A 14,065-nucleotide genomic window follows, 5' to 3' on the forward strand; every position below is an offset into this window, starting at 1 on the left:
CGGACGGCGCGCCTCACTCCGGAGCGCGTCCGGTCAGTGTTGAACTGCTTGAACACGTTCAAAGGCAGGACAGCGGTCCCACTGAAATTATTTCAGAGGCTCCTGGGGCATATGGCATCTGCAGCCGCGGTAACGCCGCTCGGATTGCTTCATATGAGACCGCTTCAACGCTGGTTGCACGACCGAGTCCCGAGATGGGCGTGGCAGAGCGGTCAGTACCGGGTCCTAGTTACTCCTTACTGTCGCCAAACCTTCAGTCCGTGGTCAGACCCCTCGTTTCTCCGGGCCGGAGTGTCCCTAGAACAGGTGTCGAGGCATGCTGTGGCCTTCACGGATGCCTCATCCACGGGCTGGGGGGCCACGTACAACGGGCACGCAGTTTCGGGTCTGTGGACGGGGCCCCAACTGCGTTGGCATATCAATTGCCTAGAGTTACTGGCGGTACGTCTTGCCCTGGCCCGGTTCAAGAAACCGCTTCGGGGCAAGCACGTACTGGTCCGTTCGGACAGCACTGCGGCCGTTGCGTACATCAACCGTCAGGGTGGTCTACGCTCCCGTTGCATGCTCCGGCTCGCCCGCCATCTCCTCCTGTGGAGTCAGAAGTTTGTGAGGTCACTTCGTGCCATTCACATCCCAGGTGCGCTGAACCAGACAGCCGACGAGCTCTCTCGCCAGTCGACACCTCCGGGCGAATGGCGACTCCACCCCCGGAGCGTCCAGCTGATATGGGACCACTTCGGAGTTGCACAGGTAGACCTGTTCGCTTCTCCGGACTCGACCCATTGCCAGTGGTACTACTCCCTGACCGGAGGTACCTTAGGCATAGATGCACTGGCGCACAGCTGGCCCCGGGACCTACGCAAGTATGCGTTCCCCCCAGTGAGCCTTCTCGCACAGACACTGTGCAAGGTCAGGGAGGACGAGGAGCAGGTCTTGTTAGTTGCGCCCTACTGGCCCAACCGGACCTGGTTCCCAGAACTCACACTCCTCGCGACAGCCCCTCCCTGGCCGATCCCCCTGAGGAAGGACCTGCTTTCTCAGGGGCGGGGCACTCTATGGCACCCGCGTCCAGACCTCTGGAATCTCTACGAGGCGCCTCTACTCTCTGAAGTGGAACCTGTTCGTCGAGTGGTGCTCTTCCCGCCGGGAAGACCCCCGAAAGTGTTCGATTAACGTTGTGCTTTCCTTCCTGCAGGATGGGTTGGATCGAAGGCTGTCTCCCTCCACCCTCAAAGTGTACGTCGCAGCAATAGCGGCGTATCATGATGCAGTAGACGGTAAATCCTTAGGTAAGCACGACTTAATCGTCAGGTTCCTCAGAGGTGCGAGGAGACTAAATCCTCCTCGTTCTACCTCGATACCCTCTTGGGACTTAGCCCTGGTGCTCAGAGCACTTCAGGGTCCCCCATTTGAGCCTTTGCAGTCTGTTGAGATAAAAATCCTGTCCATGAAGACAGTTCTCCTGATTGCATTGGCTTCAAGAGGGTAGGGGACCTGCATGCACTCTCGGTCGACGAATCGTGCCTAGAATTCGGGCCGGCCAACTCTCACGTTGTCCTGAGACCCCGGCCTGGATATGTGCCCAAGGTTCCTACCACTCCCTTCCGGGACCAGGTAGTGAACCTGCAAGCGCTGCCTTCGGAGGAGGCAGACCCAGCCCTAGATTTATGTCCCGTCCGCGCTCTTCGCGCTTACGTTGACCGGACTCAAAGCTTCAGATCCTCACAGCAGCTCTTCGTCTGTTACGGAGGTCAGCAGAAGGGAAAGGCTGTCTCCAAGCAGAGGTTGGCCCACTGGATAGTGGATGCCATTGTCTTGGCTTACCAGTCCCAAGACGTACCTTGCCCGTTCGGGGTGCGAGCACACTCAACAAGGAGTGTTGCTTCATCCTGGCCGCTGGCTCAAGGTGCCTCGCTGACAGACATTTGTAGAGCTGCGGGCTGGGCGACACCTAACACGTTCGCTAGATTCTATAGCCTCCGTGTAGAGCCGGTATCTTCCCGCATCCTCGCCCCCAGTGGCCAGTAGCGCTAAGTGCCCGTTCTAAGTGTCGGCTTGCAACGCCACTCCCGCCCTCTGGGCCGGATACGTGCGTCTATCTTCTCCAGTTGTGTTCCCCGGAAACGGCTAACCCTGTCGAGCTCCTCCGTCACCCCTGCAGTGCCAGACGTTGCGGCCGTCTGGCGCCAGGCCTGCACCCGTATGCTTGTGGAACGTGTGTGTAGGCTGGGTTCCATATGTTGCGGTCCCCTCACGGCTACCCCATATGTGTATTCTCCACGGTATCTGCTACCCTGCTCGGTTAGCCCCGTGTCTTTCCCTCGACAGAGCCCGCTCTGTCATCTCTGGGATGTGTTCTTCGCCCCCTGGGATCAGGTTGGGTCCACCCCAGAGATTTTCCATAGTTGCACTACCCTAGGTTAGGTTAGTCCTGATGCGTATTTCCACCTCTCCTTCCATTGAAGGATGTGGCTCCGCAGCGTGCCATCTCCCAAGACGGGCACGCTTTCCCAGCGTTATCCTATAGTCACGCTGAGTGGGTCTTGCAGGAACAGCAGTGACTGTCCTTCCCTGCCGGGAGCCCTGACTCCCACTCCAACTTAGGAGTGGTCCAGCGAGCTCAGGCAGGGCGCTGGAAGGGCCAGCATCCCTGGCGTTTTGGTAGGGATCCCAATTCGTCGGTCAGTTCCGACGTACGTCGAACGTGACCGACTGAAAGGGAACGTCTCGGTTACGTATGTAACCCTCGTTCCCTGAAGGAGGGAACGGAGACGTACGTCCCGTCGCCAGGTGCTGTGCTTCAGCTGAAGGCCCGAGCCACTCTTCTCGGCTCCTCAGTTGAAAACAATATGCGGTACTTCCACTTCCGTATTTATACCCGCAATGCGGGGCGGCGCGTGGAATGCGTGCACCGCATGCCAATGTCCATTGGCTCGTTTTTAATACACTCGAAGTAGATTGGTCTCTGAAACAGATCCCAATTCGTCGGTCAGTTCCGACGTACGTCTCCGTTCCCTCCTTCAGGGAACGAGGGTTACATACGTAACCGAGACGTTTTCATGTCACGTTTGTATGTCAACAACCATTTTCATAACAGTATTTTCATTATCTCAATGACGGACATGCCCCGCCCCCGAGTACTTGAGTACTCGTTTTTGAGACCTATCGATGATCGAAATGAGAAATTGACAAAAATGCCCATCCCTACACTGTATTCACATGGACTGATTTAAATATGTTTTTAGTACATTAATGGATCTTGAGAGTGTAAATTGCTTTGCTCTCTATGGAGGCCTCACTGAGCCCTCCGATTTCAACAAAAATATCTTAATTTGTGTTCCGAAAATGAACAAAGGTCTTACGGGTGTGGAACGGTATGAGGGTAATAGATCGGTATGAGAGTGTAGTAAACGATGTTTGTACGGGAAGAAGGAGGCGGGAACCGGCGGACAATCAAAACATTTAATCAAAATAAAATGGCGGCGACAGCCCCTCACGGTCGACTGCCGCCTACATACAAACAAACACAAAATGAAAATAAAAAGCTGCAGCCCCTCACGGACGACTGCAGCGAACACAAAATAAAACATAACACAAAATCCAGGCCTGGTCCTCTCTCGTCCCTCACTGTCGTCGCTCCTCCTTTATAGTCCCTCACTCCTCCGCGAGGGCCGAGATCGCTGCGGCGCGCAGCTGGCGCTCATCCTCCCTGATGAGCGCCGCCTCGTCCCGCCCTCACGGTCCCTCGGCCTCGCTGTTCGCCACAGAGAGTAATAAATGACATTATTTACATTTTTGGGTGAACTAACCCTTTAATAATATAATACAATTCAATATGAATATCCCACATTTATGCCACAATACCACAGTTACAGTTAGTGTTACTACAGTAAATCCATGGTAAATGTTGATGATTTGTGGGTTGGAGATGATTTGTGAACTGGATCGTTTGTTGCACAATGTTTCTGTGTCAATGTTGTTGAGAAGGTCAGCACTGTTTCATCTGGCTTTAACCCCCTCGAGTCGGCGGTCACGTCTTCGCGATCGGCTTTTTTTCTTTTTTCTTATCAGTGCCCAAGAGACTCAAATAACTCTGTCGTTTTTTTAATCATTCAGGAAAGTGTTATACATCATTATAATCTGTTAAGTTTCAATTTTTGTGTACAGTCACAATAAAAACAAAATGTTTTGCTTTTTGCAAAATAAAAAAACAAACATGATGCGTGATCTGCAGCCTCTCTTTCAAAGACATTCATTCAGATAGTCTTCAGAAAAGGACCTCTAGCTTAATGAATACTTGTCACACAAACATGAGACATATGTCTAAAGAAACTCTGAAATGTCAGATTTTAAACATTGTAAACCAAATTGAAAACAAATGTGTTTCTGTGTTTATGTAATCTGTGTGAAAAGAGATTGATGTCAGTCACCCGCGAGCCACTTCATTATCCGCTAATGTGACCACGCCCACACAGAGCGCGCTCTTTCAGATTCAAATAGACACGGTCCCTGCATCAACACCCACACATCAACTCATACAAACACATCTAGTGAAGCGCTGTAACGTTCAGCTACATCGTTTTGAGAAGCGTTTAGCAGAAATCCTGGATTTATTCTCCTCATGAAAAGCTGTTCATTTCTTAGAGCAACTGATTGTAAGGCAGGTAAGTTTATTCTGTTACCATCTGTGAATATTAAACGCAAAAAGACAGTTTAAATATGAATCCTGTGGCAACATTAAATGTCATACACCTGTAAGAGTGGACTCCTGCAGATGGTTCAATCTGCAGGGTTGCCAGAAGACTAAAGAAACGTTATCAGAAAGATGGAAGAAAACTGTAAATTTCTCGTCTATTTCCACCCACTGCAACTTCTACCAACGACGGAGATAAGCGCAGTTACAATAGCAAAATATGTGAGAGAGCGTTGCTATAAGGTGACTATATTGTATTGCAATAGGGAGCACTTCAAAGTCAATACTAAATCAAAATTAGTTAGCACAGTATTCGTAATAGAAAGGATTTAACAACAAAGTCTGGTTATGGTTATACTTAAAATAGTTTCAAAATGGAGGAATGAGATGATAAACTTATACCATTAATCGTACACAGCATGAATACAATGTTACCTGAGAGAGAGAGAGAGAGAGAGAGAGAGAGAGAGAGAGAGAGAGCAAGAGAGGGAGAGAGAGAAGAAGAGAGCAAAGAAGAGAAGCCCCAATGACTTCAAGAGAACAGAGGAAAAGAGAAAAAGCCACAGTTCCAATCCTCTTTTATCTATTCCTTGACCATGTGACTGAAACCAAATGTATTCTTTTAACCTGACCAATCAGACCAAATTCAAACATAACCTTCAAACTGACCAATCAGACCAAACTTCCCCCACTGTAAAGGTGGGACCCCATGTGGCCTACAGTCCTGTCTTTTGTCTTCCAGGTGGCCCTTCTGATAAGCAAATGTGTTGACAACAGTAAAGCAAATTTCTTTGTTGGATTTCAAATATCAAATATCTTTGATTATTTTCAATTCCTTCACACCCAAGACTGTTAAGACAAGATTTATTTTGCTTGTTTTGGACAGATTATAATGTGTTTATTGTAAAAGAGCCTAGTGTCACATCAAGAAAGCTTTTATTTGCACATGTCAGATGCTATAAATATATTACCAGTCAAACGTATTTTGCTTCATATTGATGTTTAAATATTATAGCCTAATGGTATTTTTTTTATTTAATATCAAAGTTTGTCAGAAATGATTCTGGAGTTTTGTTTTGTAGAAAGTGATTTTTTGTTTAGTAGAAAGTGAATTGCTTTCTTTAAAGTTAATTTTCTTTTGTATAAATTGTATCTTAATTTTAATTATTTATTATTTAATTTTTTTGGCATGAGACTACTTTTAAAAACATAAAAAATAGTACAACAAATTTAGAGAAAATGATTTTCGTAGTCGTTTTTGTCTTGTTTCTAGTCTAAATATTTAAACATTCTTAAATCAAGATGCATTTACTAGATAAGTACAATTTTCAACAAAATTAGAAGAGCATTTTTTAAAGTTTAGTCAAATCTTTTGATCATTTAAAATATAATAGGCCTTTGACTACATTCTAAATAAATTATTATGGAGTTTGGTTTTGTAGAAAGTTTTTTTTGTAGAAAGTGAATTGCTTTCTTTTAAAATTAATTTCGTTTAGTATAAATTGTATCTTAATATTAATTAATTATATATTTATTTTTTATCATGAGACTACTTTCAAAAACAAAAAATAGTACTTTTTTTTTTTTAAATGCTCTTCTTAGTAATTTTTGTCTTGTTTCTAGTCTAAATATTTAAACATTCTTAAATCAAGATGCATTCACTAGATAAGTACAATTTCAACTAAATAAGAAGAGCATTTTTTTGCGCTCTCAGTCAGAAGCTCATTCATTATGCGGGCTATGTTCTTTTGTCCTCTCCGGTGAGATTCCAGCATTATTCATTAGCCATCACGCCTCCTTGCATATGGGCTTTGTGAAGAAAAACTGTCTTACAAATTGTAAATTAATATATTGTTTTATGTGAATGAGTAGGCTCAATGATTCGCACATCAGTTTGAAGCAAAAACTCTAGGCAATAACAGCCATTGGTCAAAAGTCTTGTGAACACATATCTATTGTGTGTTTTGAGGCCTTAATTTACATTTTTTGGGGGGGATTTTTAAAAAACCTTGCATAAACATTTTTCTCTCAAAAAAAAGCATGTACATACATGTTGCTCACATATTATGGTAGCCCAGTTTGTGCTGAAAACAGTGTAATTACACTTTTGCCATTAATGTGTTTATAAGCAACTGAAACAAGCACAAATGTCAGAGCATTTCAAAACTTCTAAAGGACCCCAAAACAGCTCAGACTCCTGGGGGTTAAACTAGAGTGACATTTGAGGTTTGTATGACAGATCTTTGCGCTTTTGTCGAGTTTTATGTTTTCTATACGTAATATAAATGGCAATGCTTATTTATCAAATTGTTGTCATTCACGGTTTACTGCTACACCAAAAATCTTGAGCTGTTGCCTTGTGTTGACACCATAGACAAGCTGAAGGCCATTTGAAGTTCATAACCGGGCCGAACTTTGGACACACTTGTCACACTATAACTCGTAAAACATTCAAATGTCCAGACAGTCTTGCTGTTGTTGTTTTTTGACACATTCCTGATCATTACTTTTGCTGGTGTTCTGTTACAAGCTTTATGCATGCACTTGAGTGCTTAATTTATATTTATATTTTAAGGTTCATTATTATGGTTAAATGTTTCTTTATAATCCAGAACAATGACGAAAATAATGAAAAATAATGACGAACGAACAACAAGGAAGAACAAAAAATTAACATACAGTACACATAGTATATACAAGCAAGAGATTGTTGTTTGTCACCAGTTTTACTAGTTACCAATGTAACGACAACACAACATTGGCGTCCATTTTCAGGCTTTCCCGTTTGTGTTTCTCCAGTGCTGGAAATATGTGTCATTAAAGCTTTTTCCTGATCATAACCCTTCTTTTTCCGGTGATATTCCTCTGACCTTTTGTCTTTTGTAATGTCTCTCATCCATCTCTCTTCCTACAGTCTTTCTTTAATTCTCCCTCTTGCTCACTCTCTCTCTCTCCTCCATTAGTGGACACGCGCCCCCTACTGTTGATTGGCTCACTGTTTCTCCTCCCCCATCATGAGTGGACATGCCCCCTACTGCTGATTGGCTCACTGTTTCTCCTCCAACATCATGAGTGGACATGCCCCCTGCTGATGAATGGCTACAAGTGTGTTATGGTGCTTGATCAGATCCACTTTCAACAGTGTTTCTCAAAAATTTCTTACTGCAACTTTAATGAACATGAATGATAAAATGATTGAATTTCCATGCTCAGGAGTTCATCATTCATCTTTCATCCAGGTTAGAATGTTAAAATATTTTGTTCCAGGTTCCCGAGTACAGACAACTGGCAACTTCCTTTACATTCCTTTATTGTTATTTCATTATTGTTTTAATGTTATATTTCATCTTTTCTAGTCTTGCTGGCTGTAATCTCACTGATCATTGTTGTGAGAGTTTGTCATCAGCTCTTCAATCCTCAAACTGTGTCCTGAGAGAGCTGGACCTGAGTAACAATGACCTGCAGGATTCCGGAGTGAAGCTGCTCTTGGGTGGGCTGAAGAGTCCATACTGTCATCTGCAGATACTGAGGTATTTAAGAACATATAAAATATAATTTATAGTCAGCCGGTCATAATGTTGGTGTGTGTTTGTAGATGATCTAACTGTTGATGTGTGTGTTCTGCTCTCTTTCAGTCTTGCTGGCTGTAATCTCACTGATCATTGTTGTGAGAGTTTGTCATCAGCTCTTCAATCCTCAAACTGTGTCCTGAGAGAGCTGGACCTGAGTAACAATGACCTGCAGGATTCCGGAGTGAAGCTGCTCTTGGGTGGGCTGAAGAGTCCATACTGTCATCTGCAGATACTGAGGTATTTAAAAACATATAAAATATAATTTATAGTCAGCCGGTCATAATGTTGGTGTGTGTTTGTAGATGATCTGACTGTTGATGTGTGTGTTCTGCTCTCTTTCAGTCTTGCTGGCTGTAATCTCACTGATCATTGCTTTGAGAGTTTGTCATCAGCTCTTCAATCCTCAAACTGTGCCCTGAGAGAGCTGGACCTGAGTAACAATGACCTGCAGGATTCAGGTGTGAAGCTGCTCTCTGATGGGCTAAAGAGTCCAAACTGTCATCTGCAGATACTGAGGTATTTAAGAACATATAAAATATAATTTACAGTCAGCCGGTCATAATGTTGGTGTCTGTTTGTAGATGATCTGACTGTTGATGTGTGTTTTCTGCTCTCTTTCAATCATTCTTTTTGACACGATAATCATAATCGAATTGAATCATGAGACCAGTGCTGATTCACACACCTATTAAGTACACATACACTGGGGGTGTGCAATATTGAAAAAAATAATTCCTCAATATTTTCTGGGATTTTGTTGATGAACGTCTCGGTTACGTATGTAACCCTCGTTCCCTGAAGGAGGGAACGGAGACGTACGTCGGAACTGACCGACGAATTGGGATCTGTTTCAGAGACCGACCTACTTCGAGTAATTAAAAACGAGCCAATGAACATTGGCATGCGATCACACATTCCACGCACCGCCCCGCGTTGCGGGTATAAATAAGGAAGTGCCGCATACCGTTTTCAACTGAGGAGCCGAGATAAGTGGCTCGGGTCTTCAGCTGAAGCACAGCACCTGGCGACGGGACGTACGTCTCCGTTCCCTCCTTCAGGGAACGAGGGTTACAAACGTAACCGAGACGTTCCCTTTCAGTCGGTCACGTTCGACGTACGTCGGAACTAGCCGACGAATTGGGATCCCTACCAACACGCCAGGAGGCTGGCCCTTCCAGCGTCCTGCCTGAGCTCGCTGGACCACTCCTATGTTAGAGTGGGAGTCAGGGCTCCGGGCAGGGAAGGACAGTCACTGCTGTTCCTGCAAGACCCACTCAGCGTGACTATTGGATAACGCTGGGAAAGCGTGCCCGTCTCGGGAGATGGTACGCTGCGGAGCCACGTCCTTCAATGGAAGGAGAGGTGGAATACACATAAGGACTAACCTAACAGGGTAGTGCAACAAATGGCAGTCTCTGGAGTGGACCCAACCTGGTTCCAGGGGGGGGAGAACACACCCAGAGACGACAGAGGAAGCTCTGTCGAGGGAAAGACACGGGGCTAGCCGAGTAGGGTAGCTGGTACCGTGGAGAATACACATATGGGGTAGCCGTGAGGGGACCGCAACATATGGAACCCAGCCTCCACACACGTTCCACAAGCATACGGGTGCAGGCCTGGCATCAGACGGCCGCCACGTCTGACACCGAAGGGGTGACGGAGGAACTCACAGGGTTAGCCGATTTCCGGGGAACACGACTGGAGCAGAAGAGACGCACGTATCCGGCCCAGAGGGTGGGAGTGGCGTATGCAAGCCGACACTAGAACGGGCACTTAGCGCTGCTGGCCACTGGGGGCGAGAATGCGGGAAGATACCGGCTCTACACGGAGGCTATAAAATCTAGCGAACGTGTTAGGTGTCGTCCAGCCCGCAGCTCTACATATATCTGTCAGCGAGGCGCCTAGAGCCAACGCCCAGGAAGAAGCAACACTCCTTGTTGAGTGGACTGCATTTAAATAGGACTGACTATAGGAATGATCGCTGCAAACCAATCTTGGGGACGGATGCATTGGAAAATGTGTTTCTGCGTTAACATTTTGAACGGAAGCTTGTGCAGGGCCCGATTCAGAATAGGCAGGTCCAAGATTGGCCTTAACCCACCCCCTTTCTTGGGTACAATGAAGTAGGGGCTGTAGAACCCCGACCTCATATCGGCAGGAGGAACCGGCTCGACCGCGCCCTTCGCCAGCAGGACATCGGTCTCGGGCCGCAAGACATGGGCATCGCTGCTCCGCACGGAGGTGAAGAGGCCCCTGTACTTGGGAGGCCGGCGTGCGAATTGAATCGCATAGCCGAGTCTGATGGTACAGATGAGCCAGCGAGACGGCCTGTGGAGACCTAGCCAGGCCCCCAGAGACCGAACTAGCGGGACCAACGGCACCACAGACGTACCCGGGGTTAGGCAGCGAGGTGAAATATTCAGACCCGACTCGGGAGGCCCGGAGGCGGCCCGGAGTGTTGCCTGAATACTCCAGGTGGGGCAGAGAGTGGGTGAGAAGGCCCGGGGGCGTCCTCGGTGCCCACTCTGCTGCCCCCTGACGAGGGGTGAGAGGGAAGGAAAGGAGTGGCAAGGCCCGGGGGCGTCGCGCACTGCCAACCTGTCCCTCTCGGGGCTCAGGGAGGGAGGAAACTGCTCTTTTATTGAGAATGTGGGTACCGCTGGACCCCGGAGGGCCAGCGGCAGGATGTTGTCGGTACCAGTGTGGACATCCCCCCCCCCCGGTCCTCGTCCGGGGGGGAGGGGTGCGGACACCACCTCCCCTGGAGCAGCTCCTCTTCTCCCTGGGCTCCCCGTGTCAGGGCTGCTTGCCCTTGCGCTTGCCTGCCGACTTAGCAGGCCCCGACACGGGTTGGGCGGCACCTTTACGACCGGCACCCTGCTTCCCCGATGGTGAAGGCTGCTGCTTGGGTTTAGCAGGTGCGGAGGCGGCCGCAGGGGGACGCCCTCGGCGACGAGCAGGCAGAGGTGCAGCCGGCGACTGGGTGGAGGCAGCAGCAGGTCGCCGGGGCAGGATGTTCTTGATGGCCTCCGTCTGCTTCTGTGCCACCGAGAACTGCTGGGCGAAGCTCTCGATGGCGTCGCCGAAGGGGGCGGCCTGGCAGACAGGGGCGTTGAGGAACCGCACCTTGTCGGTCTCACGCATATCCGCCAGGTTCAGCCATAGGTGGCGTTCCTGGACCACCAGAGTGGACATCGCCCGACCCAGGGTGCGTGCGGCAACTTTCGTCGCCCGGAGGGCGAGGTCCGTTGCGGTACGCAGTTAACTGGGGACAGAAACCGACGGCATCCAGAAACACACGGTTTGAATGACATCTTGAAAAAGACGCAGGGTCAAACCGTGTTGCTCTTTTAGTGAGAGAAGGAAAAAAACGCTCCGACAGTGCCGAGGCACACAGGGGAAATGGCCGCGGCTCACAGCGGTTCAAAGGTGCAAGCCCGCTGTGAGCACTCAATGGGAAAACGCCTCTGTTCTCCTTGGAGTCTCGCGACCACCGCTGCAAGGCACCGTCACACCGACACTGGACCGGAACAGGTAGGGATTTTTCTCTCTCCGCTCGTAGATAAAGTTGAAACTCTTCGTAGGAACACCAGGAATGTCTGAATGCTCGGCTCCGAAGTTGAAAGCGGTATGCGGCACTTCCACTTCCTTATTTATACCCACAACGCGGGGCGGTGCGTGGAATGCGTGATCGCATGCCAATGTTCATTGGCTCGTTTTTAATTACTCGAAGTAGGTCGGTCTCTGAAAACAGATCCCAGTTCGTCGGTCAGTTCCGACGTACGTCGAACGTGACCGACTGAAAGGGAACTATAATTGTATGATATTTTACTGAGTGTGTGTTTTTTGGTCTGTTGTCTTGTCTGGTTTAGAACTGTCATGGAGAGCTGACTCCCAAAGATTTTCATGATCTTCATATTCTGTGTATTGGTTAGTTCGCAGCAGTGACAGAAATAAACTTTTCCATTAAAGGACAATATTTGACTCCTTAAATAGATTTTCAGAGGCATTCATACCTTTACAGCGTTTATAACCTTATTAGAAGTGTGCATCTTGTATGACTTTTTTATTTTATTTAATCAATAAATTCAAGTAGAATAAGAAGATGGAGCATATCATGTATAGAGCATTTTATAAAATAATTTATATAAATAATAATTAATCAAATGTTAAAGGTTGTGTTATTTGTTGCAAAACTCAGTTCCATATTCCACTAAATTCTAAACTTTAAATATATAAATTAATGCTGTCAATCAATAAAGAAAAACTGATTAATCAATCACAAATTTTTCAGTGGCTAATCACAATTAAAAACATTAAGGCCTGGTTTCACAGACAGGGTTTAGATCCGTGCACATGTAGTCCATATATAGCACTCATGAAGAAGATATCTTCTTCATGAGTGCTATACATAGCTTACATGTGCACGGAGCGCCCTCTGGCTGCCAGTATGAAGTATGAAGAGTTTTTTTTTGAATGAGAGCATGACGCTCGTATTACAAACTTTAGAAGGTACCGACGGTTTTCATATTCATTGATCGATTTAATAAACACACAATCGCGACAATATATGGCTTAACTGTGTTATTTATACCATGTTGGGTGTTTTCATAATAGATTATATTTATAATGCAATGCTACTCAAGCTTTTATAATTATGCAGAATATTGTGAAATATATTTTCTGTCTGATTTTTTGATCCAAAGCCAAAAGTAAAGTAAGTTTGGTGTAAAAACATGGTTTTAATCTCATTTGCTAATTGTTGTGTTTTAATAAATTTGTGTAATAAATCATAAATTATAGTATAATAAAGCATAAATTGTCAAGGCAGAGAGTATAGATTGCTTTAAGTTATCTGGTCTACCTTTATGAAGCAACTCTGCGCTGTGCCCAAGCAAAACTTCCCCTTGGGGACAATAACCAAAGACACACCAAAGGCTATAGCACTCGTGCTGTCTCTGGTCTCCCTTATTTTTACTGGGTTTCCTTCCAACATGGGTTTTGGATATCTGTCACGCGAACTCAGGGCGCTTAACCGGCACCCACGCCTCAACTCTGAAACATACGAGCACTGCCGCTCGCTCGGGATCACCCGGCGCCCGCGCTACGTGCACCGTTCAGTCCGAAGTCCCTTTAACTATCAGCAATCAACACCAACTGTTATCCCGTGCATCTGGTCAAGCCACAGAACTATGGTCAATCCGAAACGCCTAAGCGACTGCCGTCCACCGCGATCGCTTGTCTGCGTAAGAAAGTCAGATTTCAATGTCAATTCAGCTGATAACTCAGAAGTGCTGCAAAACCACTTTGCTCTACTGAACTGTCGCTCTATCTCGGACAAAGGCCCCTACCTAAGTGAACTTATTACTGACAAAAATCTGGATATGATATTCCTTACTGAGACTTGGCAAACACCGAATGACTTCATGCATCTTAATCTGCTAACACCATACGGATACCAGCACCTGTCTAAGCCACGTTTATCTACTAAAGGGGGTGGCCTTGCGGTCATTTATCGCAACTCCATAACACTTGCTCAGCTGGACTTCCACACTACTACGTCATTTGAATATATGGTTTTGAAAACTTCCTCTAACAGTCCCCTTACAATCATCCTGATTTATAGACCACCCAAACAGCAAAACGATTTTTTCTCTGAACTAAGTGAACTACTAACGCTAGCCTGTGATTCATCATCCAAGGTCATCTTGCTTGGTGACTTTAACATTCACGTTGATATTCCCTCCTCTAATAGGACTCAGTTAATGACTGTTCTGGACTGCTTTGAACTTTATCAGAA

General features: G+C 46.6%; 1 protein-coding gene across 1 annotated transcript in view; it reads left to right on the top strand.

The window, feature by feature from the left end:
* The window catches only part of LOC307135127 (NACHT, LRR and PYD domains-containing protein 3-like), a 74,037-nt gene that overhangs the window by 37,235 nt on the left and 22,737 nt on the right, over positions 1-14,065 (top strand). Inside the window, exons 5-7 of the mRNA XM_079831323.1 lie at positions 8,050-8,223; positions 8,329-8,502; positions 8,608-8,781. Of these exons, the coding sequence (XP_079687449.1) occupies positions 8,050-8,223; positions 8,329-8,502; positions 8,608-8,781 (522 nt within the window). The remainder of the gene's footprint in view (positions 1-8,049; positions 8,224-8,328; positions 8,503-8,607; positions 8,782-14,065) is intronic.

The sequence above is a fragment of the Gobio gobio genome (genome assembly GCF_949357685.1).
Source record: "Gobio gobio genome assembly, chromosome: 12".
NCBI lineage: Eukaryota > Metazoa > Chordata > Actinopteri > Cypriniformes > Gobionidae > Gobio > Gobio gobio.